Here is a 24592-nt window from a genome sequence, read left to right on the forward strand (position 1 = left end):
CCCACACCCTGCAACTTCCCAACTTCTCCACACTCCCTAGCTCTGCAACAAAATCATTTTATGCATCTGAAGCTTTGAGTAGCTCATGTTAGTGCGACTGTGTATCAGGGAAAAGAACAAGGAGTACTTGTGGCACCTTTAAGACTAACAAATTTATTTGAGCATGAGCTTTTGTGGGCTAAAGCTCACTTCTTCAGATGCATGTAGTAGAAAATACAGTAGGAAGATATGTGTGTGTGTGTATATATATATATATATACATACACACAGAGAACATGAAAAAATGGGGGTTGCCATACCAACTCTAATGAGAGTAATTGATTTAGGTGGGCTGTTATCAGCAGGAGAAAGAAAACTTTTGTAGTGATAATCAGGATAGCCGATTTCAAACAGTTGACAAGAAGGTGTGAGTAACAGTAGGGGGAAAGGTTTCAGAGGAACAGCCGTGTTAGTCTGTATTCGCAAAAAGAAAAGGAGTACTTGTGGCACCTTAGAGACTAACCAATTTATTTGAGCATGAGCTTTCGTGAGCCACAGCTCACTTCATCAGATGTTTACCGTGGAAACTGCAGCAGACTTTATATACACACAGAAATCATGAAACAATACCTCCTTCCACCCCACTGTCCTGCTGGTAATAGCTTATCTAAAGTGATCAACAGGTGGGCCATTTCCAGCACAAATCCAGGTTTTCTCACCCTCCACCCCCCCCACAAATTCACTCTCCTGCTGGTGCTAGCCCATCCAAAGTGACAACTCTTTACATAATCAAGTCGGGCTATTTCCTGCATAGATCAAGGTTTTCTCACATCCCCCCCACCCCCATACACACACAAACTCACTCTCCTGCTGGTAATAGCTCATCTAAACTGACCACTCTCCAGGTTTAAATCCAAGTTAAACCAGAACATCTGGGGGGGGGGGGGTAGGAAAAAACAAGAGGAAACAGGCTACCTTGCATAATGACTTAGCCACTCCCAGTCTCTATTTAAGCCTAAATTAATAGTATCCAATTTGCAAATGAATTCCAATTCAGCAGTTTCTCGCTGGAGTCTGGATTTGAAGTTTTTTTGTTTTAAGATAGCGACCTTCATGTCTGTGATTGCGTGACCAGAGAGATTGAAGTGTTCTCCGACTGGTTTATGAATGTTATAATTCTTGACATCTGATTTGTGTCCATTTATTCTAGTTAGTCTAATGACTCATCCACTCCCAGTCTTTATTCAAGCCTAATTTAATGGTGTCCAGTTTGCAAATTAATTCCAGTTCTGCAGTTTCTCATTGGAGTCTGTTTTCCCTGGACGAAATGACCCAGCCATTTGCTTTCCTTTGGTCACTTATTGTTCAAGAAACATGTGAAGATTATGCGTCACATTTAAGTTTTTCTAACTACCTAGTAGCATCTTTCATCTTCCCTGTGACTAGTTAATGCTAATTTCCCTGCCACTAATTCAGTGGTTCCCAAACTTTAACCACCAGTGAACCCCTTTCACTAAAATGTCAAGTCTTGCAAACCCCCTCCTAAAAATGAATATTTCCAGGGATTTTCTTCTTTACCTGAGTATAAATTATAAAAGCAGTGATCTTGGAAATATAAAATTTGTTTTTATGCCATGCTTATTACACATTATTTATTATTATTATTATTTATCATTACAGTATTTTTATTACATTATGAAAACAGAAACACTCTTCGAAGATTTCACTTTCGGAGCTTGTATCACTTTGAAGAAGCCTGTTAGAAGACCAGGCGGCTGTGTTTCATCCAGGAGTGTCCGATGTGAAACCGCAGGAAGGGATTTAAGAAGCCAACTCAAAGAGTTCCCCCTACACAAGCATCCAGGTCTTGAGCAGTCCAGGCAAACAAACAAAGCTGAAACTTGTGCTTCGTAATAATTTAAAAAACAACACAAGCTGCCTATTTAATTTTAGAAAAAGCAAAAAATATCTACCTCCCTTTCTATTTCTTATAAGGAGTCTTGAAGTTTAAATCTCCTCAGTGTGATGGATATGTTTGCTTTGATCTGCTTAGCTCTTGGAAGTCCAGGGGCTCCGGGGTACTGGCCCTATACTGCCTGGGGTTCCTAGGACAATTCTGTCCACCATTAGGGAATTTTTTTCCCCCGAGAACCCCCTTGTAGTAGGGTGGACACCCACTCAGGCCCAGAGGGGTTTAAGATAGCCTTGGGAGAGGGTTGGGGCAGGGGAAGAGCTGAGCTGATTGGCAGAGCAGCTGCAGCTGGGGGCCACACCCCAAACAGACCCAGCGGGCCTTATAAAAGCCAATGAAGCCAAGAGCAAATGAGTACCCTCCCCCCCCCCTTCCCTGACAGACCTGGCTGCAGAGACCTGAATAGAGAACCCAGTTTGGAGTAGAGCTGGGGAAAGCCCCAGGCTGTAGGCCTGGAAAGGCCTATTAGGTATAGGGGTTGCAGGGGCAGCCTTATTGGGATCCAGGAAGAGGCAGCAGGTCTAAAACCAACCTTGCTGGCAATGAGTGGCTCACGCTGCAGTCTGCCCCAGGGCACGGGGGCTAGCTGGTGACTAGCAGGAGCCTCTGACTGAGGTGTGGGGGGGGTTCCCCTGGGAGGGGGAGACCCAGAACTGGGGGGTACTGCCAGGGGGCAGTATGCAGTGAAAAGGGCACTGGGGTCCTGGGAGGGACATGGGAACCAGCAGCAAGGCAAGACACCAGCCTGAAAAAGGCGCTCCGGAGGCTGGAATGTTAATTCCCTGAGATGACCAGCAGGAGGCGCTGCTATGAGTCTGCATCCGGTTACACCCCTGTAACATTTTGCAAACCCCCAGGGGTTCATGAACCCCAGTTTGGGAACCCCTGGACTAATTCTAAGGTAAAAACAGAGTCTGCTTGGGCAGCCATAGCACGTCCCCTTGAGCCACACCGATCCTCTGCCAGCCAAGCCTATGGCTGCCAGGAGATGCCCGTGTCTCACGAGACGTGTGCATTTCACTCTTTGGTGTGTCATTAGCTCAAGCTGACAAGAAGCAACAAAGGTTAGCTCCAGTAACTTTCCCAGTACTGCATCCCCAGGGGGCAAAAGGTGCCCGGCACTAGCAGATATAAATCCCAAGGGCTGAGATCAGTTATGGGAGGATCAGAATGACCATTTGAGCCCTAGACAAATGATCTTATAAGAACCAGATGATTTTGGGGGATTGTATCTCAGGAGCTCTGTGCTCAAATGACCCCAAATCTGGATCACTAATCCCAATCTGCATCCCCATGAGGCACAAAAAAAGTCACGCCTATCCAAGTTAGCAGATGGATTTTGGAGCATTTGGAATACTTATTCAGCAAGCAAGTCCTAGACACCTGTAGCAGAACTGTCAGGGTGCTATAATTAATCCTGGCTCAGAGAACATAGACATGCGATCCTGCTGCATGCCTCTTGCAGCTGCACAAGCCAAGGTTGAGCCAGGCACCTCCCGGAGCAGACGGCGACAGGAGTGAGCGACTGGGCTCCCAGCTGCACAACACAAAGTGCCACACGTCCAGCGTAACCAAGAACTGAAGAGCTTTTTGAGCAGAAACACCCCTCCCCAGCAAAACATTCCCAGGTCCTTCCTGGATTAAATTAACATCACTTCTCTGGCACCAGCCAGGCTTCACCAAGGGCCACTTCCAGGGGTGGCAGGTTTGTAGAAATTTTGGTGGTGCCCAGAACCTGCCCCTGTCCAAACTCCGCCCCCCAAACTCCACCCCTTAGCTGCACAAGGCTCGGGGGGGGGGGGGACTTTGGGTGGTGGAGGAGGTCTGGGGTACAGGCTCTGGGAGGGAGTTTGGGGATGGGAGGGGGTGCAGGGGTGAGGCTGCAGATGAGTCTCTCTAACCCCCAAGCCCCCCAGCCCCAGACAGAGCGCTCACCCCCCCGCTCCTTTTGGAACACATGACTTATGAGGAGAGGCTGAGGGAACTGGGATTGTTTAGCCTGCAGAAGAGAAGAATGAGGGAGGATTTGATAGCTGCTTTCAACTACCTGAAAGGGGGTTCCAAAGAGGATGGCTCTAGACTGTTCTCAGTGATAGCAGATGACAGAACGAGGAGTAATGGTCTCAAGTTGCAGTGGGGGAGGTTTAGATTGGATATTAGGAAAAACTTTTTCACTAAGAGGGTGGTGAAACACTGGAATGCGTTACCTAGGGAGGTGGTAGAATCTCCTTCCTTAGAGGTTTTTAAGGTCAGGCTTGACAAAGCCCTGGCTGGGATGATTTAACTGGGAATTGGTCCTGCTTCGAGCAGGGGGTTGGACTAGATGACCTTCTGGGGTCCCTTCCAACCCTGATATTCTATGATTCTATGATTCTATGAGGGGTTTGGGGTATGGGAGGGGCTCAGGGCTCTGTCTGGGGCTGGGAATGAGGAGTTTGGGGTGTGGGAGGGGCTCAGGGTGAAAATAGGAGTGGGGGGGGTGAGCGCTCTGTCTGGGGCTGGGGGGCTTGGGGATTAGAGAGACTCAGGGCTAAGGCAGAGGGTTAGGGTGCAGGGGGATGAGGGCTCTGGCTAGGACAGGGAATAAGGTGTTGGAGGGGCTCAGGGCTAGGGTTGAGGGTGTGGTGGGGGGGTGTGGGCTCTGGGGTGGGGCAGGGCTGGGGATGGGTTTGGGGTGCAGACAAGCTGCTCTATGACAGGAGCCAGAGAGGACTCCCCCAGCCCTTTCCCTGCCGGCTGCAGTGAGCTCTGGGGGAGAAGCCCCCCCTCCCCCCCCAGCAGCAAACTCGCTCCCACCATTGTCACTGCATGTGCTCCTATGGCCCCTCTCAGGTCCAGGAATCTCCCTCGCCTCCCCTGTGGGGGGTGCTGGGTGCACCTCCTCCCCTCCTGCTGCCCCTCACTGGGGGTGAGGGATGGGGCGGCCCCTTGCCCAGCATGGGGCAGGAGCAGTGACTGCATGCGGGGGGGGGGGGGGGGGGGGCTGTGCTGGTGGAGGGTCCCGCCAGAAAAGGGAAGGGTCTGAGGGGGAAGGGCAGGCTCAGTCAGTCTGCCCTGGCAGTGGAGCGGGGGGGCACCAGGACCCTGCAGCTGCAAGGAGGCAGCATGGAGCTGCAGGGGGAGGCGCACCGCAGCAAGCGGGGGCCAGGGGAAGCTCAGGGGAGGCGGAGGGGGGTGGCAGGTGGGGCCGGAGGGGATACCAGACCCCAAATATGTGTGGAGCTGGGCCCCTGGGCTCTGAATATTGCTGGTGCCAAGGCACCGCGTGGAGACAGAACTCGTGCCCCTGGCCACTGTGTCTGGCTGGCTCTGCCAGGACAGGAGGGCCACAGCTGTCTGCAGAAGCAGCTCCATCAGCCACTGTGTCGTTTGGGCCAAACCTTGGTCTACAAAGGCCTTGGTCCCATCTGATGCGGTGCTGGGAGGAGCTGGTGGCAAGTGGCCCCTTCACGCCAGGCAGCAGAGGGGCAGGGAACATGGTTCGTCATGAAGAACAGGAAACTTGGGCAGCTGTGAATTCATCAGGCTGAACTCCAAGCTGGCTCTGCCACACCTCAGTACTAAGAACAACCCAGAAAAGCTTCCAAGGGAGCGCGAGGCCGCTCTGCACCCCCAGTCTGCCCTGTCCATCTGCCCCCTCCCCCAATCGCACCCCATCCATTGCGCCCGTCCAGCCCTGTCATTTTGCTCCGGGTACTCGAGGATTTGTAGGGGAGAAGCATTTCATGTAGCTCCTACGCAGGGGCAGTGTTCCCAGACCTTCGAGACAGAGCTCAGCCCTGCAAAGAGGGGGCAGATTGCTCATTAACCTTTGGGCTCTTGGCCCTTGCCTGCCGCCATGGCCCCAGCGTCCCTCTGTGACTGCACCAGCACCATGTGTTCTGCGGCTGCAGAGCCAGCATGAGGCAGGTCAGACGGCAGCCCCCCGTACGACAAGGAAGGACACATGCCAACCAGGGCATACAAAGACCAGGATTTATTCCAAAATCTCCATAATACACAGCAGGGCCACCGAAAGGCAGGGACCCACCACAGGCTAGCTATAGAGCTTGCTGGCATGGGATGGGTTGGTGCGGGCAGAGGGTGTCTCAGCTGGGAGTACAAAGGGCAGACCTGGCATAGGCCAGGCTGGCATAGGCGGGAATGGCGGGTATGGGGTGGAATGGGCACAGAAGGGCTGGCTTTGGCTAGTGTGAGTGGGGAGGCAAAGCTGACCTGGGCTGTCGCAGGCCGGGCACAAAAATTCAAAGCAGATAAAGAAAAGGATTTAGAGTTGGCTCAATCCAGGCTCCAGGTCCTTAGTAGAGAACGTCCTCAAAGCTGAGCAGCAGGAACTGGTGCAGGGAAGAAGGCAGATGGAGCTTGGGCAAGACCTGCAACAGCCGGCCCTCGAGGTAGCTCCTGAGTGCACAGCGGGCCAGGTGCTGCAGGGAGCGGGGCCTCTGCCCCAGAGAGAAGAGTGACTCGTAGAAATCTGGGTGCTTCTGTCAGGAGAGAAGAGAGAGTCAGCATGGGCCTTGTTTCCTCATGACAGCGGGCCGGTGCCCATACCCCATGTCATGTGACAATGGCAACAAATCATGGGCGGACAGTTTCCGCCAACACTGAACAAGGAGCTCTATTCGCACAGAGGTCACAGCCTTATCCCTACTGCCCTTCGGTTTCTGTCTGTCCCTGTTTCACTTCAGGGCTTCTGCCCAGCACCTTCCCTGCCCCCTCAAAGCTTCAGAGGGTGCTTCTGGGACCTGCCTGGCCAGCCAGGCACTGTGGGGTGGAGCCCCGGGTCCCCGAAGGCTCTTGGTCCTTACCTGCATGATCTCAGCGGGGACAGCCTCTGCCCACTCGTCAGTGACCCGCACGCGGTCATAGCTGTTGATCAGCACCTCGATGGTGCGCGGCGAGGAGCAGCAGTAGTGCAGAACCTGCAGCAGGGAGGGGATGGGAGGAGGCTGGTCTTGTGCACCACACTCCGCCGGCGGGGACCTGACTTGGATTCCCTGCTCTGCTACTGCCTCCCTGTGACCCTGGGCAAGTCCTGTAACCTGTGTCTTTTCCCAGTCTGGGAGGGGCCATGCCCACATGTTGCACATGGTGGGGTGGGGTGGGATGGGCCATGTCTGAGGGTTGCAGGCCTGCAGGTTGTTATGGCAGCAGGAGGGCTCCCCATCCCCTGACGCACACTCCCCATGGCCCAGGCCATCAGTAGCTGTCAGAGCCTATTCCAGCTGCAAGAGTGAGCCTCATTATCTGGTGTTAATAGGAGATTAATTAGTGTTAATTGTTGATTTTCCTGTATTTTCCCAAAGGGGAGAGCAATCTGCAGATCTCCAGGCTGGGTAATTATTGCACTGCTCGGGAATTAAGGAAGATGGTTAACCCTTTGCTTGCTGGTGTCTTGCACAGAGGATGCAGTAGGAGCTGGGGACAATGCCCCACGGAAGGAGAGCACCTCCTAAGGCCAGTGCCAGAGAGACAGGCCAACTTCACCAAGGCGGGACAGCACCTCGTGGGGCCTGGAGATTAATGGAGCTTGGGGGGAGGGCTGTGTGCTTAGCACACAGGGAAGGCAAGAGACCCCTACAGGGAAATATCACTCCACGTGGATCCCCCCTCAATACAACTCCCTCTGCAGCTCCCCCAGAACATGCCTACCCCCAAGTCACCCCTGTTCTTCCCCCACATGTCAATCTCTGTAGGTCTGGGCATGCCACAATCCCTGCCCCAAGTCCTGCCATGCTGCCTCCTTCCTGCTCTGCCTAACCCCTATCATAGCCAGGCAGTGTGGCAGGGGAGGGGGCAGGTCATGGGCAGTTCAGGGTGCACCATGGGAGCTCCTGGTAGGACACTGCTTGCCAGGCAGCTGATACGTTCTGCATCCACTGCAGCGCCTGTCCTAGCTGATCTCAGGTGCACATTGCACTGACCCAGCTTGGCAGTCACAGGGTCTAGCTCATGGTGCCACACTCCCCGGCAGACAGCTTCCCTGCTGCCCTTCCAGCCCAGCTCTCTCTGGGATGAGCCCCAGGCCCTGCCGGAACCAGGCACTGTGAAAGCCTGCACGCTCCCTGCAGAGGGGGCAGAGCCAGGAAGTTGCATGTGGCCAGCACCTGGACATGCTGCCTGCAGCCGGCCTCTCCTCACACCTAGCTCCCCTGCCACCCTTGCGGGACAAAGCCCTCAGGGTGGAGGCTGCTACCTTCAGGGCCATTTGCTAGGAAGGGAGCCCCAGCTGGTGCAACCAGGGGCTGAATGTGATACACCTGCCACCTTGTCCTGCCCTCCATGGCCTTGGTCTAAGAGCACAGGTTCTTCAGAGCATGGCTGGCCTTTCCCATGCACCCTCTGTGCCCCACCTCACCTAAAAGCCTAGGCCCACACAGCCCACACCCACTCCTGAAGAATGAATGGCTGGACTGACTGCACCAGGACTAAACAACTCGAGCCAGGGGACGATGGCCCACAGCCAGAGAGCATCTCCTAAGGCTAGTGCCAGAGAAACAGGATTACTTTCTCTTTCCCAGCCAAGTCCCCACTGCTCACAACACCAGGGCTGGGAGCTCACAGCCCCTCCCCCCGCCCCCCAGACCCTAGTAACCTCAGCAGGGGGCAGCGGTGTCTTACCCCGGTATATACCTAAATGTGGCCATTAAAGGGACACAGCTGGGCCCCTTAATCAGCAGCCCAGCCAGGGAAAGGAACCCAAATGCTGGCACCTGGGGTTGGGGGACCCCAACTGCTGGGCAGCAAGAGGGAACTCAAGCCCCTGAGCCAGCAGGGAACGAGACCTCGACGAGGGGAAGGGGTTCTGCCTGCAGGTGAGGGAAGGCCTCCTGGGAGCCCCCGATCACACACCCCTCCCACGCAGCACCCATCCTGCTGCTGTCCCAGGCAGCTCCACACCTTGATGAGGGCCCCGGGCCAGACGCGTATGGAGCCATGGTTGAGTAGCGCCCGCACCACGAGCTCCGGTCGGTGCCCCAGCTTGTAGGCCGCCACCTGCAGGATGTTATGCATGGCTGTGTTGCCGCTGTAACTCATGATGTTGACATTGGCACCATGGGCCAGGAGCAGCTCCACCACCGGGGCGCTGGCGTTCTTGCAGGCCTGGTGCAGGGGGCGCTGCTGGTCCCGGTCCGCAGCATCGACGTCGGCACCGCTCTGCACCAGCTGCTGGCAGACATGGTAGTAGCGCTCCATGTCCTGGGGTGGGTGTGCCTGGGCGCAGGCGGCATTCAGGGGGGTCTGCCCCTCCTCGTTCTTGGCCTCCAGCCCCGCTCCATGGCGCAGGAACAGCTGGACGTGCTCTTCCAGGCCGTGCCGTGCTGCCACGTGCAGCGCTGTGTCCTCTTCCTCCTCCGTCTGGCTGTTCACGCTGGCACCATACTGCAGCAGCAGCTTCGCACACCTGACAGCGTGGGACACCTCAGCCACGAGTTTCCCCTCCTCTGCCCAACACCTACCCACTATCCCCCCAACTACCCACTGCCCCTGAGCCCCAATCTGCTGTCCCACCCACCCGCTGCCTGCCCGCTACCCCCCATCCCCCCGCCATCCACATCCACCCGCCGCCTGCCTGCTAGCCCCACCCGCCGTTCCCTATCCACCCGCCACCTGCCTGCTAGCCCCACCCGCCGTCCCCTATCCACACGCCGCCTGCCTGCTAGCCCCCACCCGCCGTCCCCCACCCACCCGCCACCTGCCTGCTAGCCCCCGCACTCCCCACCCGCCGTCCCCTATCCACCCGCCGCCTGCCTGCTAGCCCCCGCACTCCCCACCCGCCGTCCCCCACCCACCCGCCGCCTGCCTGCTAGCCCCCGCATTCCCCACCCGCTGTCCCCTATCCACCGGCTGCCTGCCTGCTAGCCCCCGCACTCCCCACCCGCCGTCCCCCATCCACCCGCTGCCTGCCCGCTACCCCCCATCCCCCCGCCATCCACATCCACCCGCCGCCTGCCTGCTAGCCCCCACCCGCTGTCCCCTATCCACCGGCCGCCTGCCTGCTAGCCCCCACCCGCCGTCCCCCACCCACCCGCCACCTGCCTGCTAGCCCCCACCCGCCGTCCCCAATCCACCCGCCACCTGCCTGCTAGCCCCCACCCGCCGTCCCCCACCCACCCGCCGCCTGCCTGCTAGCCCCCACCCGCCGTCCCCCATCCACCCGCCGTCCCCTATCCACCCGCCGCCTGCCTGCTAGCCCCCGCACTCCCCATCCGCTGTCCCCTATCCACCCGCCGCCTGCCTGCTAGCCCACGCACTCCCCACCCGCCGTCCCCCATCCACCCGCTGCCTGCCCGCTACCCCCCATCCCCCCGCCATCCACATCCACCCGCCGCCTGCCTGCTAGCCCCACCCGCCGTTCCCTATCCACCCGCCACCTGCCTGCTAGCCCCACCCGCCGTTCCCTATCCACCCGCCGCCTGCCTGCTAGCCCCCACCCGGCGTTCCCTATCCACCCGCCACCTGCCTGCTAGCCCCACCCGCCGTCCCCTATCCACACGCCGCCTGCCTGCTAGCCCCCACCCGCCGTCCCCCACCCACCCGCCACCTGCCTGCTAGCCCCCGCACTCCCCACCCGCCGTCCCCTATCCACCCGCCGCCTGCCTGCTAGCCCCCGCACTCCCCACCCGCCGTCCCCCACCCACCCGCCGCCTGCCTGCTAGCCCCCGCATTCCCCACCCGCTGTCCCCTATCCACCGGCTGCCTGCCTGCTAGCCCCCGTACTCCCCACCCGCCGTCCCCCATCCACCCGCTGCCTGCCCGCTACCCCCCATCCCCCCGCCATCCACATCCACCCGCCGCCTGCCTGCTAGCCCCCACCCGCTGTCCCCTATCCACCGGCCGCCTGCCTGCTAGCCCCCACCCGCCGTCCCCCACCCACCCGCCACCTGCATGCTAGCCCCCACCCGCCGTCCCCAATCCACCCGCCGCCTGCCTGCTAGCCCCCACCCGCCGTCCCCAATCCACCCGCCGCCTGCCTGCTAGCCCCCACCCGCCGTCCCCCACCCACCCGCCGCCTGCCTGCTAGCCCCCACCCGCCGTCCCCCATCCACCCGCCGTCCCCTATCCACCCGCCGCCTGCCTGCTAGCCCCCGCACTCCCCATCCGCTGTCCCCTATCCACCCGCCGCCTGCCTGCTAGCCCCCACACTCCCCACCGGCCGTCCCCTATCCACCCGCCGCCTGCCTGCTAGCCCCCGCACTCCCCACCCGCCGTCCCCCATCCACCCGCTGCCTGCCCGCTACCCCCCATGCCCCCGCCATCCACATCCACCCGCCGCCTGCCTGCTAGCCCCCACCCGCCGTCCCCTATCCACTGGCCGCCTGCCTGCTAGCCCCCACCCGCCGTCCCCAATCCACCCGCCGCCTGCCTGCTAGCCCCCACCCGCCGTCCCCCACCCACCCGCCGCCTGCCTGCTAGTCCCCACCCGCCGTCCCCCACCCACCCGCCGTCCCCTATCCACCGCCGCCTGCCTGCTAGCCCCCACCCGCCGTCCCCCACCCATCCACCATCCCCTATCCACCCGCCGCCTGCCTGCTAGCCCCCACCCGCCGTCCCCTATCCACCCGCCGCCTGCCTGCTAGCCCCACCCGCCGTCCCCTATCCACACGCCGCCTGCCTGCTAGCCCCCACCCGCCGTCCCCTATCCACCCGCCGCCTGCCTGCTAGCCCCCGCACTCCCCACCCGCCATCCTCTATCCACCCGCCGCCTGCCTGTTAGCCCCACCCGCCGTCCCCTATCCACCCTCCGCCTGCCTGCTAGCCCCCGCACTCCCCACCCACCGTTCCCTATCCACCCGCCGTCCCCTATCCACCTGCCACCTGCTAGCCTTCACCCGCCGTCCCCCATCCACCCGCCGTCCCCTATCCACCCACCGCCTGCCCGCTAGCCCCCATCCACCCGCCGCCTGCCTGCTAGCCCCCACACTCCCCACCCATCGTCCCCATCCACCCGCCGCCTGCCTGCTAGCCCCACCCATCGTCCCCCATCCACCCGCCACCTGCCTGCTAGCCCCTGCACTATCCACCCACCGACCCCCATCCACCCCCCGCCTGCTAGTCCCCTATACATCCACTGCCCATCCCTCACCCTTAACCCACCCACCCACCTGTTGTCCCCTACCCACCTACTCACTATCCCCCCCCACCCTCAGCTAGCCCCAGATCCACCTGCTGCCGGCCCTGCCCCCACCTACCTGCCTACCTGGCTACTAGCAGTCTCCCAATTGACCATCACTCAATCCTGCCATTCACCCATCCTATGTGGATACCCGGTTGTGTCCACACCTCTCCCACTTTCCCAGTGGCTAGGGCCTGGGATCCCAGGCTCCAGGGGCCCCGGGCAGCACTGTACCGAAACCAGTGGGTTCCAACAAACAGGACAAGGGGCTGGGCAGCAGGACTCCTGGGTTCTATCCCAGCTCTGCCCCGGACTTGTTGTGTGGCCTGTGGCACGTCCATCACTCTGTGCCTTGGTCTGCCTCTGCCTGTGGATGGTCTGCTCCTACCTGACCTCCTGCGACGTGGTCTGGGATTTGCCAGTGCAATGCATGCTGGCTGGGCCTCTCTACCTCCTGCTGGAGTTGTGGGCACATGAGCCCTGCTGGCTGGGGAGGCAGCGACCCACCCCTCTGAGCCAGCCCCATGCTCAGCAGCAAGCAGCTCTGGCTTTGGGACTGGAGCCTGCGGTCAGCTACCAGAGTCTGACCCCGCGCACGGCGCTGTGCAGGGCAGGTACGCAGGCCTCTCCCCCATGGGCTGTGGCACCCAGGCACTCGGCCCTGGGCTGGCGCCTGGCCCTGAAGCGGGGCTGCTGACAGGCCCTGCGTGCGGGTGTGCAGGAGGGTTGGGGTGTGCGAGCCCCCCGACGAGGGAACTCACTGGATGGAGGCGGGGCTCTTGCAGAGGTGCAGGGGCTGGTGGCCAGCCTCGGAGATGGTCTTGGGGTCAGCCCCAGAGGAGAGCAGCAGGTGCACACAGTCGGTTCTGGCCGCCGCGCAGGCCTCGTGAAGAGCTGTCTTGCCGCCAGGCGCAAAGTCCACGGCAGCGCCCCTCAGCAGCAGGTGCCGGAGGCAGTCCAAGTAGCCGCGCCCCGCCGTGATCTGCAGCGGCGTGGTGAGCTCCTGCTCGTAGGTCAGCGACCACAGCCCTGCCGTGCGAGAAGGGCTGTGAGGGGGACAAACGCACACACAGCCACAGTGCCCACCCCTGCCCCTCCCCACCAAACCCTCTCCCACAGGAGACCAGCCCCCCTCTCTCAGCCCCCCACCCACTGCTCCCCTCCCCCCGCTCCGCCGGGACCAGGTGTCCGAGGAAACCTGCTGGGCTTGGAGTTCATGTCGAGGGGGGTCCCCAGGCCACACTGAGTCCCGCCCCGGAGCTGCCTGTGGGCGCTCACCCTTGGGGCCGTGGGAAGGGGATTTGCTCTCTCAGCTGCACCCAGCAATGGGGAGCGGCTAGGTGCGCTCGCCACGACAGGCCATCAGGACAAGGCATGTCGAACACTCAGAAAGGGAGGGGGGAGGGGGGCTTTCAGGCCCCGGGAATCAGCCCCTCCCCCCCCACGCCGTGTTTTGGGGCGTGCAGGAGGCTGGGAGGGAGGGGGAGGAGCAAGGATGTGGTGCGCTGGGGGGGGGGGACGGCACTGGGCGGGAAGGGGCGGGGTGGGGGTGGGGCCTTGGGGGAAGGGGTGGAGTGGGGGCAGGGCCTGGGTCAGAGCCGGGAGTCGAGCACCCCCCGGCACTTTGGAACGTCGGTGCCGTGCCCTCAGTCGCCGCGACCCCTGGGCAGTGGAGGTCCCAATGGTGACCACAGCGATAGATGCGGGGCATTGCGGGATAGCTGCTGGAGGACAGCAAGGGTCGACCCCTGTGACGCAGTGTCTCCACTCGCACTGCGTTGCCTTAAGGACACTGATGGTAGCTCAGAGCTGCTCGGTGTTACTGGGGCGGCGTGCAGGGCTCTTACATCGGGGTGGTGTGGCCCAGGCCGAAGAGCCTTACTCAGTACTTCACATTGCAAATGCTTCAGCTGATTTGTCCTTCTTTCCCGTGTCTTTAATAAAAGGATCAAAGCATGTTTCATGGTACCTTTGCCCATGGGCAGTGGGCAATGGAGGCTGGGGGAGGCTAAGCCTCCCTAAACCTCCACTGATGCTCCGTGCCACAGCCCTGGGGCCAGGCCACAGCAGGCCTCTGGGTGGCCCAGGCTCAGGGCTCAGCCCCATCCAGCCAGCCAGCGGGGGCTCCTCCGGACTGCTCCGGGCGCCGGCAGGCCAGCCAGGGTTCAGGGCTGCTCCAGGCACTGGCCGGGGTTCGGGGCTGCGCCAACAGGTTGTTCAGTGAAAGCAGGGGGTGGGAGGGCGGAAGAGGCGGAGTGGGGGGCAGGGCCTTAGGGGAAGAGGCAGGGTAGGGGGTCTAGCCTCCCCAAACTTGGGGTGCATGCCTTTGCCATGGCACTGAGCAGGCAGAAGGCTCTGTATATCAAAGCCCAAACGTCTTCTGAAACTGTTTTATGTTGAATAGTGGTCTGGTTATATTAACACCTTTGGTTCATATATTCCAGTTAAATTAATACAGCATCCCAACCCCCCACCCCAGACAGTACCAGCAACACCCCCTGCCCTGCCCTGCCCCAACCTCCCTGGACAGCGTCAGCAACACCCCCTGCCCCAACACCCTCCAGACAGTACCAGAGACACCCCCTGCCCTGCCTCACCCCCCAGACAGTACCAGCAACACCCCCTGCCCCAACCCCCTATACAGTGCCAGTGACACCCCCTGCCCTGCCTGAACACCCCCAGACAGCATCAGCAACAGCCCCTACCCTGCCCCAACCCCCGCAGACAGGTGACTAAATAAATGCTCCCTAGTTTTGAACAGGCTGCCTTGCCTCACTGCAGTCTCTCACTGATTGTAATGCTCCCTAAGAAGGAAAAGCCTCTCTCAGGCATCTGACCTCAACTGGCCTCACTGGTGAGAACCACGGAGAGAAACGAGGGTTGCTGGAACGCAAAGGGTCAGTCTCGGAGTCCTTGAGAATACATGATCTGTCCTTGGGAAAGGGTGGGCTCTGGCCCACTGAAGGGGTTACACCAGGGGTTCTCAAACTGGGGGGGTCGTGACCCTTTAGGGGGTTGCAAGGTTATTACATGGGGGTTGTGAGCTGTCAGCCTCCACCCCCAAACCCCGCTTTGCGTCCAGCACTTATAATAGTTTTTAATATAAAAAAACTGTGTTTTTAATTTACACGGGTGGGGGGGTCACACTTAGAGGCTTGCTGTGTGAAAGGGGTCACCAATACAAAAGTTTGAAAACCACTGGTATGAGATCTGAGGCCTTTGTCTGAAGCCATATTAGGCCAGCAGTAGCCTAAAAAGCAGAGCTAAAAAGCAGAAAGTGACATCCTCTCATTCCATCTAAATTACATTAAAACAATATCCTAACGGGCTGTTCAGAAGGCTCCTGTCCGAATAGCACCCATCATCACCAGATAATAATATAGCTTTTAAAATGGTTAAAGAAAGCTTTGTTGGATGGCATCTGTCTGACAAGAAACCACTTATCAACAGTCATGGGTGTGAAATCCCTACTTTATTATTGTTTTGTCTTTATGGTCCCCACGTCTCTATAATTTATCTATATGGTCTCTGTCGGGTTCTTTGATTGTTTCTGTCTGTTGCATAACTAATTTTGCAAGATGTAAATCAACTAAAGTGGTGGGCTCTGATTGGTTAAAGAATTGTTTTGCAGTATGTTAGGATTGGTCAAAGAATTATTGTGTAGTACTTTAGCTTAAAATGATTGGTTAAGGTACAGCTAAGCAGGACTCAAGTTTAACTATATAAACTGGGGTCCAAAATGAAGGTCTTGGGAATCAACTCCAGGACCCAGCCCCAAGATCAGAGCTGCCAGACCTCAACACCCTGCCAACCACACCATGCAGAAACTGGAGTCCCCCAGATGACCTGATCCTGACTGGCCATCAAGAAAAGTTCATCTGCCTTATTGGGAGTGGTGAGCATTGCATGCTGTGTGTGCCTTCTGTTTTGGTGATTGTTAATAAATAGTGGTTCAGGCAGAGGTCCCCCAGCTTTTGGTCTCCTTACCGCTGTCTGCACCACCCCCGGATCCAGGGCCAGGAGTGGGGCCATGGCTGTGGGGGATGGCAGATTGGGGTAAGGGGCTGGGGCCACAGCTAGGGGTGAGGCTGGGGCTGAGAGTGGGGCTGCAGCCAGGGGCCGAGGTTGGGGGTGGGAGCAGAGCCATGCTGAAGCTGGGCACGGGGCCAGGAATAGAGCCGGGGGTGGGAAGGACTGGAGCAGAGCTGGGAGTGGGGAGGGTCTGAGTGGTGCTCCCTCCCTGCTCCCCCTCCCCCTGTGAGGGCTGGCCCGGGCATTGCTGTGCCATGACCCCGGACATTCCTCCATGCTCCCCTAGGGGGTGTGCCCCACAGTTTGGGGACCTCTGGGTTAAGGACATTACTGTGTAAGGCTCTTTCACGAGTGAAAGGCCCCACAAACCTGCAGAAGATTGCGCCCTGAGCCCTAGGAACGGGGTAAGGGTGGGGCTGCCTAAATTAGCCTGGTTACAGCTTGAGCCCATGGAAGGTAAAGGTGGGGTGCTCTAGCATTTGGGTAACACTGGAAACTGTTTAAAGGTTGGGGCATAGCACAGATGCTGTGAATCCATGACAGCTGACTTCATCACAGCTTTATTCTGAGTCACCCCAGCGAGCACTTCCTTTTTGTCACCCTGCAAGCATGGCGGACGCACATCTAAAGCCCCAGGAGTTTCCTGCCTACATCCCAGCAGGGGTATCTGAATATTGCCCAGGAACACGTATGTTTAGGGCCCTACCAGATTCATGGCCATGAAAAACACATCACGAGGAGCTAGGATTCACGATGTGACGGAGAGACTGCCGAGACTCATCAAGCCCTCAGATCGCTACCCCTTCCTGCTTCTCCACGTGGGCACCAATGATACTGCCAAGAATGACCTTGAGCGGATCAGTGCAGACGACGTGGCTCTGGGAAGAAGGATAAAGGAGTTTGAGGCGCAAGCGGTCTTCTCGTCCATCCTCCCCGTGGAAGGAAAAGGCCTGGGCAGAGACCATCGAATCATGGAAGCCAATGAATGGCTACGCAGGTGGTGTCAGAGAGAAGGCTTTGGATTCTTTGACCATGGGATGGTCTTCCATGAAGGAGGAGTGTTGGGCAGAGATGGGCTCCACCTAACAAAGAGAGGGAAGAGCATCTTCGCAAGCAAACTGGCTAACCTAGTGAGGAGGGCTTTAAACTAGGTTCACCGGAGGAAGGAGACCAAAGCCCTGAGGTAAGTGGGGACGTGGGATACCGGGAGGAAGCACGAGCAGGAGAGCACGAGAGGGCAGGGTTCCTGCCTCATACTGAGAAAGAGGGGCGATCAGCGGGTTATCTCAAGTGCCTATACACAAATGCACGAAGCCTGGGAACCAAGCAGGGAGAATGGAAGTCCTGGCACAGTCAAGGAATTATGATGTGATTGGAATAACAGAGACTTGGTGGGATAACTCACATGACTGGAGTACTGTCATGGATGGGTATACACTGTTCAGGAAGGACAGGCAGGGCAGAAAAGGTGGGGGAGTTGCACTGTATGTAAGGGAGCAGTATGACTGCTCAGAGCTCAAGTATGAAACTGCAGAAAAACCTGAGTGTCTCTGGATTAAGTTTAGAAGCATGAGCAACAAGGGTGATGTCGTGGTGGGAGTCTGCTATAGACCACCAGACCAGGGGAATGAGGTGGACGAGGCTTTCTTCCGGCAACTAACAGAAGTTACTAGATCGCAGGCCCTGGTTCTCATGGGAGACTTCAATCACCCTGATATCTGCTGGGAGAGCAACACAGCGGTGCACAGACAATCCAGGAAGTTTTTGGAAAGCGTAGGGGACAATTTCCTGGTGCAAGTGCTAGAGGAACCAACTAGGGGCAGAGCTCTTCTTGACTTGCTGCTCACAAACCGGGAAGAATTAGTAGGGGAAGCAAAAGTGGATGGGAACCTGGGAGGCAGTGACCATGAGATGTCGAGTTCAGGATCCTGATACAGGAAAGAAAGGAGAGCAGCAGAATATGAACCCTGGACTTCAGAAAAGCAGACTTTGACAACCTCAGGGAACTGATGGGCAGGATCCCCTGGGAGATTAACATGAGGGGGAAAGGAGTCCAGGAGAGCTGGCTGTATTTTAAAGAATCCTTATTGAGGTTACAGGGACAAACCATCAGGATGTGTAGAAAGAATAGTAAATATGGCAGGTGACCATATTTGGCTTAACAGTGAAATCCTTGCTGATTTTAAACACAAAAAAGAAGCTTACAAGAAGTGGAAGATTGGACAGATGGGTAGGGAAGAGTATAAAAATACTGCTCGGGCATGCAGGAGTGAAATCAGGAAGGCCAAATCACACCTGGAGTTGCAGCTAGCAAGAGATGTTAAGAGCAACAAGAAGGGTTTCTTCAGGTATGTTAGCAACAAGAAGAAAGTCAAGGAAAGTGTGGGCCCCTTACTGAAGGAGGGAGGCAACCTAGTGACAGAGGATGTGGAAAAAGGCTAATGTATTCAATGCTGCTTTTGCCTCTGTCTTCATGAACGAGGTCAGCTCCCAGACTACTGCACTGGGCAGCACAGCATGGGGAGGAGGTGACCAGCCCTCTGTGGAGAAAGAAGGGGTTTGGGACTATTTAGAAAAGCTGGACGAGCACAAGACCATGGGGCCGGATGCGTTGCATCCGAGAGTGCTAAAGGAGTTGGCGGATGTGATTGCAGAGCCATTGGCCATTATCTTTGAAAACTCATGGTGATCGGGGGAAGTCCCGGACGACTGGAAAAAGGCTAATGTAGTGCCCATCTTTAAAAAAGGGAAGAAGGAGGATCCTGGGAACTACAGGCCAGTCAGCCTCACCTCAGTCCCTGGAAAAATCATGGAGCAGGTCCTCAAGGAATCAATTCTGAAGCACTGAGAGGATAGGAAAGTGATCAGGAACAGTCAGCATGGATTCACCAAGGGCAAGTCATGCCTGACTAATCTAATTGCCTTCAATGACGAGATAACTGGCTCGGTGGATGAGGGGAAAGCAGTGGACGTGTTGTTCCTTGACTTTAGCAAAGCTTTTGACATGGTCTCCCACAGTATTCTTGCCAGCAAGTTAAAGAAGTATGGGCTGGATGAATGGACGATAAGGTGGATAGAAAGCTGGCTAGATTGTTGGGCTTGATGGGTGGTGATCAATGGCTCCATGTCTAGTTGGCAGCCGGTATCAAGTGGAGTGCCCCAAGGGTCGGTCCTGGGGCCGGTTTTGTTCAATATCTTCATAAATGATCTGGAGGATGGTGTGGATTGCACCCTCAGCAAGTTTGCAGATGACACTAAACTGGGAGGAGAGGTAGATACGCTGGAGGGTAGGGATAGGATACAGAGGGCCCTAGACAAATTGGAGGATTGGGCCAAAAGAAATCTGATGAGGTTCAACAAGGACAAGTGCAGAGTCCTGCACTTAGGACGGAAGAATCCCATGCACCGCTACAGACTAGGGACCGAATGGCTCGGCAGCAGTTCTGCAGAGAAGGACCTAGGGGTTACAGTGGACAAGAAGCTGGATATGAGTCAACAGTGTGCCCTTGTTGCCAAGAAGGCCAATGGCATTTTGGGATGTATAAGTAGGGGCATAGCCAGCAGATCGAGGGATGTGATCATTCCCCTCTATTCGACATTGGTGAGGCCTCATCTGGAGTACTGTGTCCAGTTTTGGGCCCCACACTACAAGAAGGATGTGGAAAAATTGGAAAGAGTCCAGCGGAGGGCAACAAAAATGATTAGGGGGGTGGAGCACATGACTTATGAGGAGAGGCTGAGGGAACTGGGATTGTTTAGTCTGCGGAAGAGAAGAATGAGGGGGGATTTGATAGCTGCTTTCAACTACCTGAAAGGAGGTTCCAAAGAGGATGGATCTAGACTGTTCTCAGTGGTAGCAGATGACAGAACAAGGAGTAATGGTCTCAAGTTGCAGTGGGGGAGGTTTAGGTTGGATATTAGGAAAAACTTTTTCACTCGGAGGGTGGTGAAACACTGGAATGGGTTACCTAGGGAGGTGGTAGAATCTCCTTCCTTAGAGGTTTTTAAGGTCAGACTTGACAAAGCCCTGGCTGGGATGATTTAGCTGGGGTCAGTCCTGCTTTGAGCAGGGGGTTGGACTAGATGAGGTCCCTTCCAACCCTGGTATTCTATGTTTCTATGATTCTACGATCCGTGAAATCTGGTGTCCCCCGTGAAATACGATTTTTTGTGTGCTTTTACCATATACTAGACAGATTTCACGGGGGAGACCAGCATTTCTCAAATTGGGCATCCTGACCCAAAAGGAAGTTGCGGGGGGCGTCACAAGGTTCTTGTGGGGGGGGTCGCAGCATTGCCACCTTTACTTCTGCCCTGCTGCCCTCGGAGCTGGGTGGCCGGAGCGCAGCGGCTGCTGCCTGAGGGCCCAGCTCTGCAGGCAGCAGCGCAGAAGTTCGGGTGGCAAGGCCAGACCCTGCCACCCTGACGTCTGCCCGGCGGCTGCTGGCAGGGTCTCTGCCTCCGGCGCTGGGCTCCCAGCCAGCAGCCGCCGCTCTCCAGCCGCCCAGCTCCGAGGGCAGCACCGCCGCCAGCAGCCGCCGGGCAGATGTCAGGGTAGCAGTACCACCCCCGCCCCCACAACCCCCTTTTGGGTCAGGACCCCTACGGTTACAACACTGTGAAATTTCAGCTTTAAATGGCATCATGACATTTATGATTTTTAAAATCCTATGACCGTGAAATTGACCAAAATGAACTGTGAATTTGGTAGGGCCCTACATATGTTCTATTAACCCCCTCCCACATAACCTCTGACTTTTCATTTTGCCAGTGGGTGCCCCAAACCAGCCCCGCCCCCACTCTGCTCCCAGGGCCCTGCCCCCACTCCACCTCTTCCCATCCCCACTCCGCCCCCTACTCCAAGGCCCACCTCCTTTCTGCCCCCTACTGCCTTAGGGGCAGTGAGGGAGGGATGGGGCAGAGAGGAGCCAGTGGCGGGGCAGCCCCACTGAACAGCTGATCAGCGGGGCAGCCACTGAAGAGAAGCTGGGAGCATAAGGCCAGCCAGTGAAAAGCTGATTGGCAGCCAGCCCCAGGGCCCCCAGAGCAGCAGCCCTGGCCAGCCCCACGGTTGCTGAGCGGCGCCTATGCTCCCACACCAGGATCTTGTGATACCCTCAGGTGAACTCCACTCCCAGCACAACAGCACTGGAAACACTGGGCCCATACCGTCCAGCTAGCCTGAGTATGACAGCGGTGCAGCTGCGGCTGAGCTGTGCAGCGCATCACCCCGCCTGAAGCCACTGGGCACGTTCTTGGCACGGCTCAGCTACAGCTGAGCCAGCTCGTTGATTGCTAGGGGCGTACGCAGGGGTGAAAGTAACTTAAAGGACTTACCAGTACGCCGGAGTCCTGAGCGGGGGCGTGGCCTCAACGGGAAGAGGCGGGGCCTTTAAATCAAGATTTAAAGACCCCGAGGCTGCGGCTGGGAGCCCCGGGGCCTTTAAATCAGCCCCGGAACTACCAGCTGCAGAGGCGGCTGGGAGCCCCAGGGCTCAGGGGCGATTTAAAGGGTTAAATCGCTGACAGGTCCCTGCCGCCACTACCCCAGGGCTCTGGCAGTGGGGCTCGGGAGGTCATTGAAAGGGCCCGGAGTTCCGGCCGTTGCAGGGAGCCCCGAGCCCTTTACATCGCTAGCCTGGGGAAGCCAGTCCAGTTCGATACGGGATACTGGCTCTTGCCGGTACGCCGTACTGGACTGGACCGACTTACTTTCACCTCTGGGTGTACATGCACACAAGCAGAGGAGCCACGCCCCTAGTCTGCAGTGTGGACATAGCCCTAGAGACTGGGATGGGGACCCGGGCTGGATATAAAACACCCTAGAGCTCCCTCCCCAGCCCCCAGCACTCCCTCATCACCCTCTGGCGCTCCCTCTGCCCCCAACACACATCCGCCTGGATTCCCTTCCCCTTGACACCCTCCCCCCAGCACTTTCTCCTCCCCTGTGCCTCCCCCAGTACTTCCACCCATTGAGCATCCCCCCACAGCACTCCCTCTCACCCCCCAGCCTCCACCCACCAAGCACTCTGTCCCCCAGGTGCTCGCTCTCACCAAGTTTCCTGCTGGTCCACCGCAGCTCGTCACCCTTGGATTCAATGATGAGGTTGACGGCAGCGCTCTCAGTGAAATGCTTCTGCACTGCCTCCAGGTCCCCGGTGAAGAGCGCATTCTGCACCAACACATCTCGGCACTCGATTGGCTCCATGCGGCTGCTGCGGAATCCCCGGCCCCCAGGGGTTGGGGCAGTCAGGCCTTGGTCCATGTGCCTGGTGTGCATCCACCTGTCCAGCAGATCCTCGTCCAGCTGCAGTGCGGGGTGAGCACTGGCTTTATAAAGGGGCAATTGGCTGCTGCAGCCCCAGAGCTCCTGGCTCAGTGGCGTGTCCTTGGTGGGCTGCTCCCGGATGCAGGCTACTCAGGACTGGCTGGCTGGGTCAGACACGGGCCTGACTCAGCCTTTATAAATAGCGCCCTTGGCAGCACCCACCACCAGAGTTTGTTTATCCTCCACTGCTGGCACTGATCTCCAGGGTCACTTTGGGCACGGGGCAGGCCCCTGCCTGCTCGCTCTCCCTGGCTAGCACAGGGCAGTGCGTACTCTTTCCCTGTGCCCCTGGGCAGTGGGTGTAGGGACCAAGGTGTCATGCCCACAGCACACGGAAATGTGCACCACAGAGCAGAGCCAGCCTGGCCCAGATCTCACTGAAGATGTGGTGCAATGCAGGAGCAGCAAGCGAGGATGGGGGGGGGGGGGGTGCATCTGAGACAGGAGTTGGGGGCAATGCCAGGGCTGGGTGAAGCCTGCTCTCCTTTACCCTCTGCATAGGGCACTTGGGATACAGAGCAGCTGAGTAGTGACGACCCTGGAGGAGCCCAGAGAGAACTGGGGGGGTGGGGGGGAGGCAATACTAGGGCAAGACTTGGCTGGGGCAGTGCAGCGAATAGACCTCACCTAGGGGCGTGGGGCTGGGCAGGAGTGGGGAGGGGAGGGAAGGGACACCCTGTGTCTATGGGGCTCTTGGGATACCCCTCCTGGAACCCTGCACTCAACTCCAAGCATGGTCCCAGAGGCCTGCCCAGGGGCAGGGAGGGGCCAGCCCATTTCTGTGCGGTATCCAAATCCAGCCCCCAGAAAAGGGAGGAAACCAGTTCTCTCCAGCTGCTTCAGAGGGGAGAGGTTCCTATGGAAACCACCAGGGCTTTGAAGGGCTTTTCCATTTGGTTAAGTCACACCAGAACACAGCAGCCATCTCAGACATGACCTGGTTCAGGGTGAGAGATGCAGCCGCCAACGCTCCCCCCAGTCAGAGACTGCTCCCAAGGAGGGCACCCCAGGTGGGCTGTGTGGCTGGGGTGGCTCCCTGGCTGGCCGGGCCTCACAAGGAAGGAAAACTATTTTTGGCATGTATTTCTCTTGTGAGTTTGTTCCAAAGTAAAAAGGTGGGAATGGGAGTTGGCCTCTGTGAAGCATCTAGGAGTTAGCCTGGGCTCTCTACTCTGCGGCCTGGCAGCTCACACACCCAGCTGGGCTCATGGCACCTTTAGCTGGGACACCACAAGCTGAATAAGGTGTTCAAGTGGCTCCAGCCATTGTGAGAGGGGAACAGCAGCCACTGGGAATCACTCTAGATAAAGCAACAGAAAAGATTTTGCTTCAAAGCACCTTCACCTGGCATAGTCCCTTGAGAGTTGTGTTAACTACTTACGCTAAACAATCTGTTCCACCTTGCAGTGAGCTGTGACGCTCTGAGGCCAGGTCTGCACTGCAGACCTAGGTCAGCATAACTATGTCGCTCAGGGGTGTGAAAAGTCTGGAGGCCTTCTCCTGCCGACACAGCTACTGCCTCTTGGGGAGGTGGATGAACTACTCCACTCCCATCAGCATAGGAGCATCTTCACTCAGGCCATGTCTACACTACCACTTGGGTCGCTCAGGGTGTGAGAAAACCACCCCCCAAACAACGTCAGTTACACTGATAGCAGCCCGGTGAGCACCGTGCTATGTCAGCGGGAGAGCATCTCCCAGAGCTACGGCTGCCATCGTTGGTGGTAACTGACAGCAGCACTCCCTGCCGGGGGCATGGAGCGTCTCCCCCAGACGAGCTGTATCCCTGCATGTGTAGACGCCCTGCAGCGCTGCAGCTGCGCTGATGCAGCGTTTTAACCTTGCCCAGACCTGAAGAGGAGCTCGGTGTAGCTTGAAAGCTTGTCTCTCTCACCAACAGAATTTGGTCCAATAGAAAATATTCCCTCCCCCACCTTATCTTGCAGAAACCAAACAAGAAAGCTCTGCTAAGGCAAGTATGAACCTGGCAAATACTGAACTGACTCTCTGAAAGCTGGAAGGTTCAGTGAGTTCTACAAGCCCAGGGGAGTCAGAGCTCCTACAGCCAGACATCTGAGAGTTCCCGAGCCCATTTCTGACCGGAGCATGCAGAAGTATCTTTCGTGTCCCCACTTAACTCTAAATAGGATGAACTGATTTTGCC

At 57.7% G+C, this 24592-nt stretch overlaps 1 protein-coding gene across 1 annotated transcript; it reads right to left on the reverse strand.

The window, feature by feature from the left end:
• Nucleotides 1-5951: 5951 nt before the first annotated feature.
• ASB10 (ankyrin repeat and SOCS box containing 10) lies at nt 5952-23167 on the reverse strand. Its single transcript, XM_048842086.2, has 5 exons — nt 22155-23167; nt 12830-13097; nt 8852-9356; nt 6760-6873; nt 5952-6435 (listed from the first exon to the last, which is right to left on the reverse strand). Exons 1-5 carry the CDS (start codon nt 22378-22380, stop codon nt 6250-6252), a joined length of 1299 nt encoding a protein of 432 aa, XP_048698043.1. The 5' UTR covers nt 22381-23167; the 3' UTR covers nt 5952-6249.
• Between the last annotated feature and the right edge of the window lie 1425 nt (nt 23168-24592).

The sequence above is a fragment of the Caretta caretta genome, chromosome 2 (genome assembly GCF_965140235.1).
Source record: "Caretta caretta isolate rCarCar2 chromosome 2, rCarCar1.hap1, whole genome shotgun sequence".
Classification (NCBI taxonomy): Eukaryota; Metazoa; Chordata; order Testudines; family Cheloniidae; genus Caretta; species Caretta caretta.

Bases quoted from the DNA above. Each gene is read 5' to 3' on its own strand.
- ASB10 (XM_048842086.2), bottom strand. From the start codon at position 22,380: ATGCACACCAGGCACATGGACCAAGGCCTGACTGCCCCAACCCCTGGG. The intron at 6,874-8,851 runs GTGTGGAGCTGC...TCCCTGCTGCAG, and splicing joins GGCCCGGGGCCCTCATCAAG to GTTCTGCACTACTGCTGCTC. The intron at 6,436-6,759 runs GTAAGGACCAAG...CTCTCCTGACAG, and splicing joins TCCCCGCTGAGATCATGCAG to AAGCACCCAGATTTCTACGA.